Consider the following 20356-nt stretch of genomic DNA (forward strand, 5'->3'; position numbering starts at 1 on the left):
ACTGAAGGGCATCCTGATTGGCTTAAGCTAGAAGGTCCCATCTGCCTGGGCCACAGTGATTGGACTGGTTCTAGACATGTGACCTCAGATGGTCCAGTCACAGTGAAAGTCAGGGCTTTGGCTGGAAGTGCTGGGACATGAATGAGTCATCTGAACATGAGGTAACCTGAGGAGCTGCTGGACTGTCTCAGGACTAGAAGGAAGCAAGGTTAGTGGAGAGCATAATGGAGCCTGCTAAGTCATTTCAGTTGTGTCTGACTCTTTGCAACCAATGGACTATAGCCCACCAGTCTCCTCTGTCCATGGGGATTCTCCAGCCATGAATACTGGAGTGGGTTGCCGTTTCCTTCTCCAGGGGCTCTTCCTGACCCAGGGATTGAACCCACGTCTCTTATGTCTCCTGCACTGGCAGGCAGGTTCTTTACCACTTTGCCACCAAATGGAGCCTTGGGCATGTTATTTGAGCTCCTGGTTCCAGCTGTGTATGGGTTGTAGTTACATGAGCCAACAAATGCTCTTTGAAGCTTAAGCCATTTGGGGTTATGCTATTATCACCTGCAACCAAAGATATCCTTAGTGATAAGACATACATCATCTCCTTCTGGCAGATGAAGAAGCTGAGGCTCAGAGGCGGTAAGTTACCTGCCCAGGGTCACACACTAAGTAAACAGAGGAGCTAGCATTTTAACCCAAGAGTCCAGAGCCTGTGCTGTTAATTACCTTAGAATTTGATGCCTCATAAAGAACTGTGAGGCTGTATGAACCGAATTTCACATGAGAGCTGCAAAAATGCTGACTCTGATCCTCCAGTGAGGCTCTGGAGGAGGACAGTGTCCTGTCTGCAAAACAGAGGGCTCTCCATGTCCTCCAGAAATGGCCAGCATTGCCTGCAACGTGACAGGACAATGCTGGCCCCATCCAAAAGGGAAGGACCTTTCACCAGAGCATCTCTAGCAGGGTAGAGTGATGGGGAGAGGAGCAGTGCACACAGACCTTTGCAGGGACCCTGTCCTTTCTCAGAAATGCCCCAAGCACCCCCCCCCACCTCAAAAGGATGCTCCCCTAATGGCAGGTGCAGGACCTCATCCTCACGTGGCCACAGATGAAGGGATCACATAGACACTGGACCCAGCCGGGTCCAATCCAGTCCTCTACTGGAAATCTGGAATTGGTCCCGACTCCAACTCCAGGCATCACCACCTGTCCAGTTAATGGTCTTCTTCTGTCATCCCTCTGCCCTCAAATTTCACCTTCTAATTTCCCAGGCATTTCCTTTTTCTCTCAGTTCTAATGAATGTATTCCTTAACTGAATCTAAAAATGGGAGGTTCTACTCGCCCTGGCAGAGAAGTAGATACCTAATCTGTCACAAAACTGTTGCCTATAAATCATTGTCCTCAACCAGGGGCAGTTTTGCTCATGTCCCCCTACCCTGTCCAGAGGACCTAGGCAATGTCTGAGGATATCTGTGATTGTTTCAACTAGAATGTAGTAGGTGGAGGGAGGCCAGGGTTGCTGCTTAACACCTAAAAATGCACAGGACAGCCCCACAATGAAGAATTATCCACCCTGAACTCTGCTCAGTGTTATGTGGCAGCTGGATGGGAGGGGAGTTTTGCGGAGAATGGATACATGTTTATGTATGGCTGAGTCCCTTCCCTGTTTACCTGAAACTATCACGGTATTATTAATAGGCTATATCCTAATACAAAATAACAAGTTCAAAAGAAAAAAATTATCCACCTCGAATATCCAATGAGGCTGAGAAACCCTGCTGTTAATACTGTTTCTAACAAAAGGGTTTAACTTATCCAGACTTAAGCTCTTGGTGCTGTGATGGTCACTTTTAACCTCTGAAAGGTCTGTGATTCTGACCAGTTGTCTTACTTACTTAGTTATCATCCTGGTCTTAATATTCTAAGGTTTTCTGAAAGGCGCGCGAGCTGGCGAGTGTTTCGGCCAGAAAGGATCACTGGCATCTTTCTTCCCACATGAGTGGAGGGAAAACGAAATAAATTCCATGACATGTTAGGACTTTGATGGCCTGATCTCAGGAACATTAACAACAGGAGCCTGGGCTGGTCCCTCACAGACCTCCTGCCCTGACTTCTGTGAGTTAACTTGTTGTATCCTTAGAAACAAGACCCAAACCCTCTCCTTTGGCTTAAGTGGGTCTCTGTTGCTTGCACTCAAGCATTTTCTGACTCTAGAAGACCCTGAGACAGAGTGAATTTGCAAAAAAAAAAAAAAGAATGTGACATATATATGTCACACAGTCTTCAGGGGCCCTGTCCCTCCCTCAGTAAGAGGTGGAGTCTGGTCTGCAGCTTGGCCTCCACGTGCTACTCCCAAGAATAGGTCATTCAAGGCAGGATGGCTTCTGCCTGGATATTTCTCTCCTCAAAACATTCTCTCTGGAGACTTTCCCGGTGCTCCAGTGGTTAAAGACTCAGCTTCCTTCTACTGCAGGGGGCGTAGGTCCCATCCCTGGTCAGGGAACAAAGATCCCATCCATCCTTTCCAGCATGGCGAAAACAACAACAAAACAAACAAAAAAACATTCTCTGTGGAGATCTGAGCTACCAAACAAGCCCACAGGTCCTGAAGACATCGCAGAAGCAGAAAAAGAGGAAGAAGGGTGCCGGAGGAGTCCCAAGTGCAGAGCCAGGACCAGACTGCAGACCAGGGGCTTCTCTTTGAGTGCAATTTTTTTTAGGGAATTTCCGCCCCCCTCCCAAAAAAGCTTGTAGTCAAGATAAATAATATTTCAATGCAATATTTTAAGTCAATATCAAAAAAAGCGAATCTCTGATGGATGAAACATCAAAATTTGAAAAGAAAAAAAAGGCAGGCTCCAACAGGGCTGTTGGTCAAGCCATAGCAGAAATGCGTGCCCCTTGTATGCGTATTTTCATACATTAAAAATGGCTAATGGTTTTAATAAAGATACTGATGACTTTGCATCTGTGAGAGCCAGAAAGGTAAATTTATAATAAATTCTGACTTGAATATAAATTAAATATTTAAACTTCATGTTGTGAGTTCCAACATATCTTATTTTCGGTGCTGCCATATTTTTTCAGTTACGCTGTGTATAGGCATGCGGGCACTCAGTCTGTCCCACTCTGCGACTCAATGGACTTTAGCCCACCAGTATCCTCTGTCCATGGGGTTTTTCCAGGCAAGAACACTGCAGTGGGTTGCCGTTTCCTACTCTAGGGGATCTTCTCCGCCCAGGGATCAAACCCACATTTCCTGCATTGGCAGGCAGATTCTTTACCACCGTGCCACCAAGGAAATCCTGTTATGCTAATACTCTGAAAAACAACAACAACAACAACAACAACTAATAATAAAATGACCGGTACTGTCTCATGCCACCAATTTCGGGGGTGATGTGTTACACAGAAATAAATTACCAGAACAGACACCTTACAGGAAATCAGACCCTTCGTGGTACAAAAAAATTCTCTCAAAAGCCTCATCCCCTTCTCTTGTGAGGCCTCGCCTTCTCCCTTGCCTACCACTCAGTGGGTGGGTGAGTCTCCACCCACGTCTGTGGGCTTCCCTCCTAACTCAGTCCCTAAAGAATCTGCCTGCAATGCCGGAGACACAGGTTCGATTCCTGGGTTGGGAAGATTCCCTGGAGAAGGAAATGGCAACCCATCCCAGTATTCTTGCCTGGAAAATCCCATGGACAGAGGAACCTGGCAGGCTACAGTCCGTAGGGTCGCAAGGAGTCGGACGCGACTTAGCGACTAAATTACCGCTACTACTACCCACTTCTGTTGCTCACGACCCCGTTCCCATGAGTCCTCACCCATTTCCTTTGTATGGGTCCGCCCTCCCCCTTGCTCACCACCCACTTCCTTTGCCAGTGCCCTCCTTCCCTTTAAGGCCCGGTCCTCTCCTTTGTTGACACTTACAGAGTACAGGTTTTCACATTTGCTGTCGTCCACGGGCGGCTTGTACTGAACGATCGCTTTTAGGGTCTCCATCTTGTTCATCGGAATCTGAAAGAAAGTTGTGCATTTGTTATTGTTCGGTCGCTCAGTCGTGTAGGACTCTTTGCGACCTCATGGGCTGTAGCTCGCCAGGCTTCCCTGTCCTTCACTATCTCCCTAAGTTTGTTCAAACTCATATCCATTGAGTCGATGATGCCATCCAACCGTCTCATCCTCTGTAGCCCCCTTCTCCTCTTGCCCTCAGTCTTTCCCAGAATCAGGGCCTTTCCAGTGAGTCTGCTCTTTGCATCAAGTGGCCAAAGGATTGGAGTTTCAGCCTCAGCATCAGTCCTTTCAATGAATATTCAGGGTTGATTTCCTTTAGGCTTAACTGGTTTGATCTCCTTACAGTCCAAGGGACTCCCAAGAGTCTTCTCAGGCAACACAAATTTGAAAGCATCAATTCTTTGGTCCTCAGCCTTCTTTATGGTCCAACTCCCAACATCCATACATGACTACTGGAAAAACCATAGCTTTGACTATACAGACCTTTGTCAGCAAAGTGATGTCTCTGCTTTTTTAATAAGCTGTCTAGGTTTGTCATAGCTTTTCTTCCAAGGAGCAAGCATCTTTTAATTTCATAGCTGCCATCACCATCCCAGTGATTTTGGAGCCCAAGAAAATAAAGTCTGTCACTCTTTCCATTCTTTCCACATCTATTTGTCATGAAATGATGGGACCGGATGTCATGATTTGTTTTTTGAACATTGAGTTTTAAGCCAGCTTTTTCACTCTCTTTGACTTTCATTAAGAGGCTTTTTAGTTCCTATTCATTTTGTCATTAGAGTGGTGTCATCTGCATATCTGAGGCTATTGATATTTTCCCCAGCAATCTTGATTCTAGCTTGAGCTTCATCCAGCCTGGCATTTCGCATGATGTATTTGGCATATAAGTTAAGTAAGCAAGGTGATAATATACAGCCTTGTTATACTCCTTTCCCAATTTTGAACCAGTCCATTGTTCCATGTCTGGTTCTAACTGTTGCTTCTTGACCTGCATACAGGTTTCTCAGGAGGCAGGTAAGGTGGTCTGGTATTCCCATCACTTTAAGAATTTTCCACAGTTTGTTGTGATCCACACAGTCAAATTTATGCATGGACCTCAGGATAACCCGGCCCAGGAGCATGTGTCCTAAGCTCTCTCCCATAGGGACCCCTACCTCTTTCCCTCCCCTGCCCTCACAGTAAAACTTGGCTCTGTGCCTTGACTGATACTAAGCAACCTGGTCTTAGGACTGCTAAGTTCTTTGCGGTTGGTATCGGTAGACCCCAACCACTGAAGAGGGCTGAGGGCAACAGCATCCTGAGTTCTGCTGCACCGAGTTGTGCCTCTCAGTTGGTGAGTCAAAGGCCAACCCTCTTGGCTCTTCCTCTCTTGGCACCTTGAGCTACACAGCCAAGATCCAGCCAAACTTCTAGTTGGCATCAGGCCACAGAAATTCTCCATGAAGGTGGCCAGAACCTGGGCAGGTTCAGAACGCTCTACCCAAACCTCGAACTGTAAGGTTCAGGGGATTCTTGTCCTGCAAGAATCTTGTCGTTCGTGCACGGGGAGGATGTTTGTGTCTGTGGCGCATTCCTAGCCAATGCAAAGCAGATGTCACTTCCAGCATCAAGAATGCTGATTATAGCCAAGTCTCTGCCATGGCCCGGAGAGAAAAGATGACAGCAGTGCTTTTCACATCTGGACAAGAGTTTTCCAGAGAGAGAAGGAGCAGACATCCAAAAAACCTGAAGCAGGCAGTGGCTGGCATGTGTGAGGGATGTAAAAAGTCCAGGGTGATCCGGAGTGAGGGTGGAAGGGAGGAGTCCAGGGGAGGAGGCAGGAAAGGGCGTGAGGGCCAGGAGGCCATGCCCTGGGGAAGTGATGGCGAGGAGTCTGCTGTTTATTCTGAAGGAAGAAGGAAGCCCTGGAGGGTTACAGGCTGTGAACTTCACCAAGAAAGAAAGATTTCCAAGTGGACCTGAACATGCAGTTTGGGAGGAGCCTGGCTTTGAGTCTTTCACCCAGAGCAACCAGAACAACAAATCTTCCCCAAACTGCCTCTTTGGTCAGACTCAGTCTCTGTGTGCATGCTCAGTCATATCCGGATCTTCCCCACCCCATGGACTGTAGCCCGCCAGGCTCCTCTGTCCATGGGATTCTCTAGGCAAGAATCCTGGAGTAGGTCGCTATTTCCTTCTCCAGGGGATCTTCCCGTCCCAGGGATTGAACTCATGTCTCCTCATTTGGGGCATTGGCAGACAGGTTCTTTACCACTGAGCCACCTGGGAAGTAAAACTCGGAGACAGAAATAATTCAGATATTGCTTTATGCATATGAGGTTGAAGATACCAGACCAAGGACTGGAAGTCATAGCAGCAAGGTGGCTGCAGGGGAAGAATGGAACACGAAGCATTTTCTAACAGTGGGAAACCCAAATCAGAAGCCTGTATTCACAGCAAGGAGGAAAAGGGCCCTACCCTCACTCATCACCAGTCACCTTGCAAGCAGTGCATTCTGCTATGAACAGGACAGACGGCATGAATTGAGTACCAGGGACCAAAGAAGCATGGCTTCAGAAAGCAATTTCAGAAAGTAGAAGTCTGGGGACTTGCCTGGCAGTCCAGTGGTTAAGACTCCACGCTTCCACTGCAGGGGCCACAGGTTCAATGCCTGATCAGGGAACTAAGATCCCGCATACCACATGGTGCAGCCAAAAAAAAAAAAAGAAAACAGAAAGACAACCAGAAAGTAGAAGTCTGTGCTTCCTGAACCAGCTCAGGAGTTAGGTTTTGCGTTGAAGGAGGCCTGGTGGCACAAAATGTCCACTTTCACTGAGTCAAGCTGTATTTCATTGAGTCTGGTGAATCTACCCTAGTTTCAGTGAAGTTAATATGTGAACAAACACCCTTGATGTTCAGAGGATACTGTCTTTGACACTGATGGCAAGACTTGAATCTCAACTTCAGAAATATGAAACGTGTAACACAGGAGAAATGGAGTAGGGTATTAAAGAAACAGAGGGCTTCCTTGGTGGTCAAGTTGTTAAGACTCCATACTTCCAGTGCATAGGACCTGTGTTTGACCCCTGGTTGGGGAATAAGATCCCACATGCTGCATGGTGTGGCCAAAAAAAAAAATACAGAAGGAAAGAAGGGAAGAAAGAAATAATCACAGTGGCTCTTGGGCTGAGTAATGACTCTGGCCATGGAGGTTCACTCTTCCGAAGGACTTCTCTCCTTTCAGAATACTTCTGTCAAAAGCTGGTTCAGACAACTGCACTCATTCAAACACAAATCATGGGAAACGTTTCTCCAGCATCCATACAAAGATAATGCAAGGAGAAAAAAAAAGGAGTAAGAGAGGAGTCAGATTTCACTGAGTACAAAAAGTCATCGTAGGATTTCCCTGGTCGTACAGTGGATAAGAATCTGCCTGCCAGTGCAGGGAACATGGGTTCAATCCCTGGTCGAGGAAGATTCCACTCGCTGCAGAGCAACTAAGCCTTCACAACTACTGAAGCCCGTATGCCCTAAAGCCCGTGCTCCACAACAAGAGAAGCCGCCACAATGAGAAGCCCTCTCACTGCAACAAAGAGTAGCCCCCATTCACCACGACTCGAGAAAGCCCACGAGCAGCAACCAAGACCCAGCACAACCCAAAAGAAAAATTTTTTAAAGTCACAGCAAAGCAGAGGAAAATTGCCCCCCAAACTTCTAATATAAAATGTAAGATGTAACAAGCTCAACGCAGCTTGAACGGAAGAACCCAAAGCAAACATACAAGCCCTGGGGGGAGAGCCAGACATCCACCAGAAAGTAGCAAAACAGTGAAGCAGTCAGACTTGGGGAGGAGACAGAAGAGAAACACAAAAGCATTTCAGAAAAGAGGATGATCGTAAGAGATGAAAATTGAAAGCGTGGCAAGGCTCAAGATAACGTTTCTAAGAGAAAACTGATAAACAGTGGACTGTATATAAAATAACACGCAGTGCATTTTAAAAACTGGAGGCCCAGGGGACTTCTCTGATGATCCAGGGGTTAAGACTTCACCTTCCAATGCAGGGGGTGCAGGTTTGATCCCTGGTCGGGGAGCTAAGATTCCACACACTTCCCTCAGCCAAAAAGAACCAAAACATAAAACACAAGCAGTACTGTAACAAATTCAATAAAGACTTTAAAAATGGTCCACATCAAAAAAAAAATGGAGGCCAAGTAGGAAAAGAATATGCTTTGGAAGTTAAACTCGTCCACTCTGCACACATCCATTCTTCCTTGGTGATGGGTGGTGGCGGGGTGGAGGGGGGCGGGGGTTGGGGGGGTGGGGGCAGTTGTTACCGAAAGGATTTTCTGCAACTGTGCGTTATTTTCCACCAGCAGGATGTTCACTTTGGCATGAGTAATGACATATTCACAGGCGTCCGCGAAGTTGGTGGCGTAAATACCAACACAGAAGCCCCTAGGGAAAGAAAACACATGCATGTGTGTGCCCATATACCTGAGTCAAGAACATCCTGGAAGGGGAGGAAAGGGTCTGCGGGTAGGGCCTGCCGGCAGGTTCTGAGTCTGAAGTCCTGCCACCAGCTTCCCTCCCTCCACAACTGGACAATGATGGAAAGGACAGGAATGACAGCGATGATGGGAGTATGGACTCCTGTGATGTTGCTATGACATGGAGCCCTCACAGTACCCATTTTACAGATGAGGAAACTGAGGCTCAAGGGAGGGAAGTCGCTTGTTCAGGGTCCCATAGGAAATAGGAGGTGGGGTTTGGAACCCCCACCCCTCCCCCAGCCACCTGTTTCCTTCACTCACAACCTTTCCTTTTTGCTTTCAACCATTATGTGGTGGGTTTGTATCTCCCTGCTGCCGGATGACTTCAAGGAGCTTTCCAAGTGCTTATTGGCTGCTTCCCTTAGTGATGTTTCCCTTCAAGTTTCCTGCTCATTTAAAATCTGTGTTTTTATTCCTGAGCTGTACAAGTCCTTCGGTGTATTTCACATGACTCTGTGTGTGTGTGTGTGTATGTGTGTATGTGTGTGTGTCTATCTCACTGGCTGGCCTAGGGCTCTTTGCTCATATCTCAGTGGAAACCTTGTGGGCACCAGGCCCCCGGAGCAGCAGCCCCCCACCCCACCCCAGCATTCACAGGGTCCAGGGCCCAGGATCTTACCCCGCGAAGATGGCACCAAGAGCTGCAAGTATCCACTCGATGGAGTTAAACCCAAGGATGCCAACTGAGTGGAAAGGCTCCAGGCCCAGCTGGGAAGGCAGAAACAGACGGACAAGCAGAAAACGGAGATACAGGCGAGGTTTGCTTCCAGGTGGGACCACTCACTGGGAGAAGGCGGACCCCAGAGCCCCCGGAAGCCACGTCGGGGGAGAGCCCACATTGAGATGGAAATCCAGAGTGTGATGTGTTTTTGTGACTCTTGGGAGGCTGGTTTGCCTTGCTCTACTAAATACCCCCTTTTTTATTCTAATTTTTATGGATTTTAGTTTTTAATCATTCTAACCAACTTTAGGTGCACAGCTCATTGGTATTAAGCTCCTTTACCCTAAAAAACCCCCAAATCCAGGGGAATTCCCTAGTGGTCCAGTGGTTAGGACTTCATGCTTTCAGTGCTGAGGGCCCAAGTTCATCCCTGCTGTGGGAACTAAGATCTTGCAAGCCTCACAGTGTGACCCAAAAAAGTACTTTCACACTGGTATGCAACTGTCCCTACCATCCATCTCTAGAACTTTCTCATCTTCCCAAACTGAAGCTCTATCCCCATGAAACACTGACTCCCCAGCCCCTGGCCCCCACCATCTATTATCCTTCCTGTCTTTGTGGCTCTGACTCCTCCAGGGACCGTCCATAGAGGAAGCATCTGAGGCTTCCTGCCGAGAGCTAGCCATGCTTAGAAGTGGACTGTCCTGCCTCAGTCAGGCCTTCCAATGATGTGTGTGCCCATATACCTGAGTCAAGAACTATCCCCCAGCTGATAGCTTGACTACAATCTCATGAGAGATCTTGAACCAGATACATCCAACTCAATCACTCCATAGAGAGGGGACAAAGATTTGAAAGAAAATTTTCACCAGTTAAACTTCTTTTTTGGGGTGCCTTGTGCATTTTGTCCCATGTGTATTTACACACAGAAGGAGTGATTTAATACATGACGAACAAAGGAGTGAGTGAACAACGCATTTACCTTGAGCATGGCTCTCGCAGTCTTCCGACAAGCCTCATAGTACTGGTTGTAGTTCAGGACTTCCCACCTTCCATTCTTCTTTGATGCTAGGGCTGGATAAGACCCAAATCGGTTGACTGACTCCCGAAAAAATTCAGGGATGGTCAAGGGGCTCTCGTGGCCTGGCCCATGTTTCGATAGCCTCATAAGGACTTCTCCATCTCGGTGAATGGTCCACAGCCTAGGAGTAACTGCAAATAACCACCAGGGTTGGATGGCATATATTTTATATTCACTTCATACTCAGGAGGCGGGAGGGGGCTCTTTTTTTGATACTGAATGAATCCCACGCTTCGAGGGAAGTCACATGGTCAGTGCTGGTCTACGCAAGCTTCCCTGTTCCTATTTATTTCTTCCTTACCCTCCCCCAACAGTCTATTATGAAAATTTTCAAGCATACAAAAGTTGGGTTTGTATAGCAAGCGCCCTGTTACTCACCACCAAATCCTACAGCTGTTAGCACATCCAGCCACCCCTCTATTTATCCATCCATCACGCCATCTTCCTTTTTGACACATTTCAAAGAAAGCTGCATCCATTTCACTCTTCAACATTTGAATCATTTTTAAAAACTTTTATTGAAGTATAGTTGATTTACAATGTGATAATTTATACTGTACAGCAAAAGTGACTCAGTCATGCACACATATATTCTTTTCCATTATGGCTTGTCAAGGAATATTGAATAGCGTTCCCTGTGCTCTACAGTAGGACCTTGTTTATCCATCCTCTGTATAATTATTTGCATCTGCTAATCCCAAACTCCCAGTCCATCCCCCCCCACCTCCTTGGCAACCACAAGTTTATTCTCTCTGTCTGTGAGTCTGTTTGCTTCATAGATAAGTTCATTTGTGTCTTATTTGAGATTCCACATATAAGTGATATCATATGGTATTTGTCATTCTCTTTCTGACTTAGTATGATAATATCTATGGCCATTCATAGGTGGTAAATGGCATTATTTTATTCCTTTTAGAAACATTTGAATCGTTTGATGTGAATCAGCCATTAGCATTTGAATCATTAACTCGAAATATATGTATACACACATATCTGCATTACATATATTATGACATCTGTACCATAAGTGTAATTACATGTATACTATATATACATATATATAACTACATCTGTACTATATATATATAACTATATTCTTATATAGTAAGTATATATATATATGTACTATATATATATAATTATATTCTTATCATATATATTATTGGACTTCCTGGTGGCTCAGGGGTAAAGAACCTGCCTGCCAATGCAGAAGACTCAGGTTCGACCCATAGGTCACAAAGATCCCCTGGAGAAGGAAATGGCAACCCACTCCAGTATTCTTGCCTGGGAAATCCCGTGGATGGAGGAGCCTTGCAGGGGGTCACAAAAAATTCAGACACAACTTAGTGACAACAGTATTTATTATATATATATATATATATATTATTACATCTGCCACACACATATATACACACACACAATTACATCTGCACTATATGTAATGTATAATGTGGCATAATGTGTATAATATTAAATATATATGTGTGTATATATGCTTTACCCACACAGGCACACCACCCTAACATGCTTAGTCACTTAGTCACGTCCAGCTCTTTGTGATCCCATGGACCATAGCCCGCCAGGCTCCTCTGACCATGGGATTCTCCAGGCAAGAATACTGGAGTGGGTTGCCACGCCTTCCTCCAGGGGATCCTCCTGACCCAGGGATCGAACCCGAGTCTCTTGCGTCTCCTGCATTGGCAGGCGGGTTCTTTACCACTGTGCCACCAGAGAAGCCATAGGGAGCTTTTATTATTAATGCCCCACCCCAGTACAAGGGGTGCAACCGAGACTTCAAAAGAGCAGGTGGCTCGCCCACTGTCACTCGGCTCACAGAGCTCTGCTCCGAACGACGGGGCCCGGCTGTCACTCCCTTATGTCTGCCCCCTCTGCTACCCGTCACATGTAGAGACTTGGCCCTCCAGGGTTGGGCACCTCAGCCAAGGCCAGCAGCTGGGGCGCACCGTGGCTGTGCCCAACTGTCCAGCCCGGGCTCCTTTATAAACAGTGGTGAATCAGCGCACCTTTCTCTCTCTTGCACAACGTACCTTGTTCTTGGCTCATGTCTACTTTGAGGTCCTCAGCCTTCTCTTCTTGAGTCGTCTGGGTTTCAGGCCTTCTGGGTCTACAGAGACCATTCTTCACCGTGCTGCAAGGCACAGAGCAAGAAACTTAGCATGTGCTACTGAGTTGCTTCTGTTGCGTCCAACTCTGCAGACCCCGTGGACTGCAGCCCGCCAGGCTCCTCTGCCCATGGTATTCTCCAGGCAAGAATACTGGAGTGGGCTGCCATGCCCTCCTCCAGGGGATCTTCCCCACCCAGGGATCACACCTGTGTCTCTTACATCTGCTGTATTGATTGACAGGTGGGTTCTTTACCACTAGCGCCACCTTGGAAGCTCCAGGAACTTAGCAGGCCTGGTAAAGGAGCTGCAGGTCTGAAGCCAGCTCCGGTGTTGACTTAGTCATGTTGCCTAGAACCCTGGGATTGATTAGTCATGCCTGTCCTGGGCCTCAGAGGAGAGGAGCCAGGTCTGCATGCCAGATCATCCAGCAATTGTAAAGTCCAGAGCATGTGCAGTTCTTCGAGTTTCCAGAAGAGTCTTTTGAACAATGAGAATGTAGAGGCTAGATCTCTATGTGATCCTATGGGTGAGAGAACATTTTAGAGTTTCCTGAAGAGAAGCAACTCTCCCAAGAGAGTTCTGTTCTGGTTCATTTCCTTAAAGATAGTACAACACAAAAACTCAAAGGCCTTAAAGGATAAAACAGTAAATTTTGGCACATAAAAAGTTTTGTTTTTCAAACAGCAAAGAATACCATGAACAGAATCAAAAGACCAACAACAAACTGAAAAAAAAAAGGGGGGGCAACACATATAATCAATCAAAGCCTGATTTCCTTGATATGTAAAGAATACCAGTGAATCAATAAGAAAAAGACCAATAGCCCAATGAGAAAATGGGACAAAATCTTGACTAGACAGTTCTCTGAAAACAGTTTTAACTGACTTTTTAAAAACAGGAAAAACAGGGAATTCTCTGGTGGTCCGGTGGGTAAGACTCTACACCCCCAGTGCAGGGGGCCCGGGTTTGATCTCTGGTCAGGGAACTAGACTGCACATATTGCAACTAAGAGTCCGATGCAGCAACTAAGACCTGACACAACCAAATTAACTTCTCAAAAACCAGAAAAACATGCTCCATCTCAGTCCAAAGAGAAATGCAGTAGAAAACACGATGCAGTTTTCAGAGATGAAGTAAGACCCAAAAGACTGGAAAAGAACTCATGTTAGTGAGGGAGAATTTGGGATAACAAAGGCTCTCCTATACTGGGGCAAAAATCAATGCAACCCCTTTAGAGGATGTTTTGTCAGTAATCAGACTGAAGTTCACACAATCATGAATCCATTGGTAGAGGCCACTGCGGATTCCGGGCTACCCAGGGTCCTTACATGCTCAGGAACTGGACACCACTGCGTGAATCCTTTTGCGTGTGATGTGGGACAAGCACCACTCCTTAACCATCCTTGATTTTCAATGTGTTAATCCTTTCAAATAGCATTCTTCTAAACATCTACATAACAAGAATTCAAAGTTATTCTCCAGACATCCCTGGTGGTCCAGTGGCTAAGACTCTGCATTCCCAATGCAGGGGGCCTGAGTTTCATCCCCAGTCAGGGAACTAGACTCCACATACCACAAGTAAAGAGTTCACATGCCACAGCTAAAAATCCTGCATGCGGCAACTGAGACCTTGTGCAGCCAAATAAATGATAAAGATTCATAAAGAACAATTATTCTCATGGACTGAATTGTCTTCCCCGAAATTTGTATGTTGAGGCCCTAACCCCTGAGTGATTGCATTTAGAGATGGAGCCTTGAGGAAAGTTGAGTGCCTGCTCATCACTGAGTCTTGTCTGACTCTTGTGACCCCCATGGACAGTAGGCCACCAGGCCCCTCTGTCCACGGGTATTCTCCAGGCAAGAATACTGGAGTGGGTTGCCGTGCCCGCCTCCAAAGGATCTCCCCGACCCAGGGATCAGTCCCACATCTCCTGCATTGGCAGGTGGATTCTTTACCACTGAGCCACCAGGGAAGCTCCTTGAGAAACATAACCAAGGTTAAATGAGGTCACAAGAGTAGGGCCCTAATCCAATAGGATTGCTGTCCTCCTAAGAAGAGAAAACCAGTTCTCTTCCTCCACCATGTGAGGACACAGTGAGGAGGAGGCCGTATTGCAAGAGAGGCCTTACCAGACACCAGCACTGCTGAGACCTTGATCTTGAACTTCCAGCCCAGCCACAACAAGGAAAAGAAGTTGCTATTAAGCCACCCAATTCTACAATGTTTTTGTTAACAGCAGCCCCAGCAGATAGTTACATACATATCTTGAAAACTGTTTCTTAAATGAGCTCATGAATTTCATTTGGTTCATAGAGTGGAATGTTGTTTGGCCATGAAAAGGATAGAAGCCCTGACACTCGCTACAACGTGGATGGACCTGGAGGACATGCTGCTCAGTGAGAGAAGCCAAACGCAGAAGGACACACAGTGTGTGAGTCCATTTATAAAAATGTTCATAGAAACACAGTGGGTTTTGGTTGCCAGGGGGCTGGGGAAGGAATGAGGAGTGACTTTTTATGAGCACAGAGTTTCCTTGTGGAGCGATGGAAATGTTTTGGAACTAAACAGAAACAAAGGTTGCTCAAGATTGTGAATGTGCTAGACGCCACCCAGCCGCTTATCTTAAAATGGTTAATTTCACGTTATGTGACTCTCACCTCAATTAAAAAACACCAGAAATGTTGATTCACAGTTCCCAAAATGGAACGTTCTCCAAGACATAAAATTAAATAAAAAAAGCAAGATCCTGGACAACAAATACGGAAGGTGACTGGGCAGGCAGATGGATCCATGTATGTGACTCAAGAAAAAAAAGTTCTACGTCTCTAGTCTAAGAGGTCATTACCTCCTGGGCAGACATGATGCAAAAATGCCAGCAGTCTAGCCCAAAGTTGACCACCGATGCCCTGAAAACAGGAAGATGAGAGAGAGGTCTCAAGTCACACAGTCCCCAGGCGCCTGTGGCTGTCAGCGGGCCTGCACTGGTCTCGTCTGGCTTCACCAACACCAGGAACCCATCCTGCAAGCTCAGCAAGGGGGCAGGAGGGGCTCCACCCCGGGAGTCAGCCTCTCTCTTACCCAGGTGTTTCCTGAGCATCTACTACTGTGAGCCAGGCAGGGCTCCAGCCAGCGGGCAACCAGATGGACAGAAATCCCTCCTGAAACCAACATTCTAGTTGGTAGAAACAGCCAGGGAACAAAGATCAATTAAGACAGTAACAGGATGCGCCTTGAAAGCATCAGGCTAAGAGAAAGAAGCCAGGTACCAAAAGGCACAGAGTGTGTGAGTCCATTTCCAGGAAACGTCCAGACAGGCAAATCTGCACAGACAGAGAGTGGGTTTGTGGCTGCCTGAAGCTGAGGGAGGGGGTTGGGGAATGGCTGCTTCACATACACATGGTTTCCTTTTGGGCTGTTGAAAATATTTTGAAATTACATTGCTGTGGATGTACTGAATGCCACTGAAGTATTCACTTTAAAATGGAGAATTTGGGGGACTTAACCTGGTGGCCCAGTGGTTAAAGCAATGCAGGGGTCCTGGATTCGATCCCGGCTCAGGGAACTGGATCCCACATGCTGCAACTAAGAGTTCAAACACGCAACTGAAAATTTTTCATGCCACAGTTAGATTTCGCATGCTACAAATTAAAGATTGCATATACTGAAACTAAAAGATCCTACATGCTGCAGTTAAAGATCTCGCGTGTTGCAACTAACGCCTGGCACAGCTAAATAAATAAATAAATACTAAGAGAGACAACCCCATCGGAAATGGGTGCAAGCCTTGAACAGAGAGTGCACAGAACTGAATGGGTTATAAACCCAGGACAGGATGCTCAGGTTCCTTGGTAATAAGGGAAATGCACATTAAGACCACAGTGAGATATCACTTTACTCCCAGTAGATGTGCAAAAATGCATCAGATGCTGGAGAGGAAGAAGAATGGGAGCTCTCCTGCATTGCTAGGGGAGCTTAAGATGGCATGACCCATTGGGAAAGCATTGTGACATTAATGGTTCAAGGTGACCACATGCATGTCCCTGATCTGGCATTTTTACTCCCAGATATATATATCTAAGCTTCCCAGATGGCTTAGTGAGTAAAGAATCTGCCTGCAATGCAGGAGACACAGGAGTCAAGGGTTTGCTCTCCAGGTCAGGGAGATCCCCTAGAGGAGGGCATGGCAGCCCACTCCAGAATCCTCTCTGGAGAATCCCATGGGCAAAGGAGCCTGGCGGGCTACAGTTTACAGGGTCACAAAGAGTCGGACATGACTGAAGCAACTGAGCACACCACACACATATATTCCTAAGTGACACTCTTGCATGTCTGCCCCAGGAGACATGGGCGAGAGTGATCATAGCGGCTGTGTTCCTAAGAACTGCAAAGTGGAAACACCCTGAAAATTCATCAACGACAGAATGGATACAGCCTTCATGGAATACCTATGCAGTGATGAAAAAACAGACACAAAACCCTGGGTGCATCTCCCAGCCTTGATGCAGATAAAGAAGCAGATGGCAGTATGATTTTATTTGTAGAAAGTTCACAAGCAGGCAACATTAGCTAGTCCTTGTTTAACTGGTAAAACTCGAAGGAAAAGCTCTGCGGGCGACTCACAAGTGTTACTCATTCAGGTGAGGGAGGAACAGGAGAAAAAGGTAGGACTCAGAAGACTTCTAAGTTACTAGCAATACTATATTTCACAAAGTGAAGTGGGTACACAGGCATGTATTGCTGTTTATTAAACTGTACTTAAAATGTTTTGTGCATCATTTTATATGCAAAATGTGTTTCACAATTTTAAAAAGCCACGTAGGGTTCATAATAGCAATGAATTAAGAATTCTTATTGAATTTAAGGGACAAGAGTGAAAATATATCATCTCAAGATATAATTTGATGAAATATCCACTTTTTAAATGAAAATCTCTTAGCCCATAAGAAATGGAAGGGTTTGCATAATTTGATAAAGGCTGTCTACTAGAACTATGAATGTCATACTTAACAGTGGCAACAGAACCATCAGAAGAGTTTCCATGAAGTCAGAAAGATGAAGACATCAGCTGTCACTTCTACTAGTCAGCATTGATATGGAGGTCCCTAGTCAATGCAATAAGACAAGAAAAGGAAGTGAGAGGAATTAAGATTGAAAACAGGCAACATCACCATCGCATGTGATTGACTGCCTCTATAGATATTCAATCAACTGAAAAGCTATTAGAAATAAAAGCAGTTCTGGGACTTCCCTGGCAATTAAGACTCTGCACTTCCAATGCAGGGGGTGCAGGTTCAATCCCTGGTTGCGGAGTTAAGATCCTGTATGCTGCTTGGCACAGCCAGTTTTTTAAAAATAATAAGTGAATAAATAAAACATCTATTCTACGAAAAGGGAAAAAAATAAAAACAGTTCTTTAAGGTGATGATAGAAAATCAATATTTAAAAACCAATAGCATTCTTGTACACCAGCAGCAACCAGTTAGAAGATGCAGTAGAAAAAGACATCGAGAGTCTAGCTCAAGGCCAAAATGTGTGTTTTAGGTGAATCCAACTCCTAGTGAAATATGCCTGAATATTACATTGACGTACTGCTTTATCGAGGGCTTCCCAAGTGGTGCTAGTGGTAAAGAATCCGCCTGCCAATGCAAGAGTTGTAGGAGATACAAGTTCAATCCCTGGGTCAGGAAGGTTCCCTTGAGTAGGAAAGGGCACCCCAGTCCAGTATTCTTGCCTGGGCAGAGGAGCCGGGAGTGCTGCAGTCCACAGGGCCACAGAGTAGGACATGACAGAGACTGAGCACACACACGCTGATACATTGAAAGTCAAGTATGATTGTCGAACAGCAAATCCCAGAGGACCCTGATGCGCCCCCCTGTCCCACAGCACTGGCACCTTCCACTTTTCACCAGGTATGGTTCTGGCCATCACAGCAAAGCATGGGTTGCAGAGTCATCTGGGCACTCAGGGTGTTTTCTTCTTCTACAGAGATGATAAACAAGTTGCTCCTCCTGGAGACCTGAACATGGGCTGCCCTTCCCAGCCCTCGTCACCGTCAGGATGGTGGTGGTGATGAGAGGCAGGAAGGCAGGCAGTTTCCCTTCCCAACAGCGCTTCTATCCCATTCAGCCTTCCAGAACCTTCCTCCCAGTCACCTCTTGTGACATCACTGGCTGCCCCTGCCTTCCCACGCCACCCTGCCTCCACTCCTGCTTCCAGAGCAGGAGGGCAGCCATTCTCTTTCCACCCACCCATCCCTTCATGCATTGCGCCCGTTAACTTGTTGCTGAGATTCATATGGAGCCACAGCACTTACGTCAGGCGTCATGCTAGATGCTGAAGACGTGAAGATGCGCAGAACCAGATGAGGTCTGTTCAGGAAGACCACGGGATACCTGGAGTCAGACCGAGACCCAACGTATGTCGGTGGGAAGGGTTTGCTAGTGCGGCTGGCCTAGGCAGGGAGGTCGGGAGAGGTCCCTGGAGCTGGGTTCTAAAGGCTGGGCAGGTGTTGGCCTGACTCACTGCTTTTTATCACATGCCCTGCTCCATGCATTCTCAGTTTGCTTCCGCCTCCTCTCGCAGTTGCATCCCAGTGCCTAAAACAGCTCCTGGCCAGGCACACAGCAGGTGTGTTCAGTCAGTAAAGACTTATTGCCCAACCCTCAATATTCACTGAAAGGACTTATGCTAAAGCTGAAGCTCCAGTACTTAGGCCACCTGATGCGAAAAGCCAACTCATTGGAAAAGATCCTGATGCTGGGAAAGATTGAGGGCAGGAGGAGAAGGGGGCTACAGAGGATGAGATGTTTGGATGGCATCATTGACTCAATGGACATGAGTTTGAGCAAACTCCGGGAAACAGTGAAGGGGAGCCTGGCAAGGGGAGCCTTGGGGTCACAAAGAGTCGGACGTGACTGAGCAACTGAACAACAACCACCCAAACACCCTGCTCTGCCAAGAGACAAGAACAGGAGTGTTCTACTGTCTCTGGAGCCTTCTGGGCGGTTCCCATCCATGGCTGAGCAGTGTCACCCTGCAGAGCACCAAGTCACCTGAAGCTGGAGAGCCAGTGTCCACCAGGAGCCATTGTGACTCTTTTCTTCCAGCCCCTCACCCAAAAATCATCTCCCAGGCCCCCTTGTTGCAACATGTGGCCGTCTGGCTACATCCTGACCTGTGGCATGTGGATACAGGGAATGCAGGGGTCGCTGTAGAGTCATGCCTGTAACGGAAAGGAGATTGGGACCCCTTTTCCCTAGTGGGAGGCTGAGATCTGAAGCAATCACCTTGGATAGGAAGGGAGCTGAACAGTGAGGAGGCAACGCAACAAGAGGGAAGGAGCCTGGGTTCCTAATGACTGTGCAGCCACCTCGCTAGTCCTGGACAGGTAGTTTCATGCACACACACACACGCACCTTCACATGTACACACTCACATGTATACTCATCTACGCTCACACACATGCACACATTCTCCCACAATCATACCTATTCACCCCCTGAAACACACCCTCTTACAGACCCACAATTGCATACATCCACACACTCAAGTCACATACCCTCTCCTATAGATACACAATTATAGTCACACAGATGCACTCACACACAAATTTCTATACAGACATAATTATATACACACGTGCTCAACACGGGTATGTACGACAACCTCACATTCTCACGCATCCTCATTGAACGAGGATTGCATAGACAAGTGCTCACACATGTGCACTCACACACCTTCTCACAGATATTCTCACACACGTGCACATACAACTGTCTCACAGAAAAGTAAGTCACTCAGGAAAAGCCCATCCAGAAATATCTCAACGGACATCCACCCAGGTCTCGTTCAGGGTTGAAGGGCACACTGACAGCTTCCAGAAATGCTGCTGGAAGCAGACCTCCGCTCCTGGTGGCTTGGGATCTGCCTCCCCTGAATAGCTCCCCAC

At 46.7% G+C, this 20356-nt stretch overlaps 1 protein-coding gene across 1 annotated transcript in view; it reads right to left on the reverse strand.

The window, feature by feature from the left end:
• Positions 1-19558, reverse strand: part of ACSBG2 (acyl-CoA synthetase bubblegum family member 2) — a 50341-nt gene extending 30783 nt beyond the window's left edge. The window contains exons 1-8 of the mRNA XM_086413574.1: positions 19523-19558; positions 18722-18859; positions 15354-15427; positions 12330-12430; positions 10183-10412; positions 9159-9247; positions 8324-8444; positions 3926-4012 (exon numbers count right to left, since the gene is read on the reverse strand). Of these exons, the coding sequence (XP_086269700.1) occupies positions 3926-4012; positions 8324-8444; positions 9159-9247; positions 10183-10412; positions 12330-12430; positions 15354-15427; positions 18722-18859; positions 19523-19558 (876 nt within the window). The remainder of the gene's footprint in view (positions 1-3925; positions 4013-8323; positions 8445-9158; positions 9248-10182; positions 10413-12329; positions 12431-15353; positions 15428-18721; positions 18860-19522) is intronic.
• Positions 19559-20356: the final 798 nt, after the last annotated feature.

The sequence above is a fragment of the Bos grunniens genome, chromosome 7 (assembly GCF_055505025.1).
Source record: "Bos grunniens cultivar Pamir isolate PY7600 chromosome 7, Bosgru_T2T1.0, whole genome shotgun sequence".
Lineage (NCBI taxonomy): Eukaryota > Metazoa > Chordata > Mammalia > Artiodactyla > Bovidae > Bos > Bos grunniens.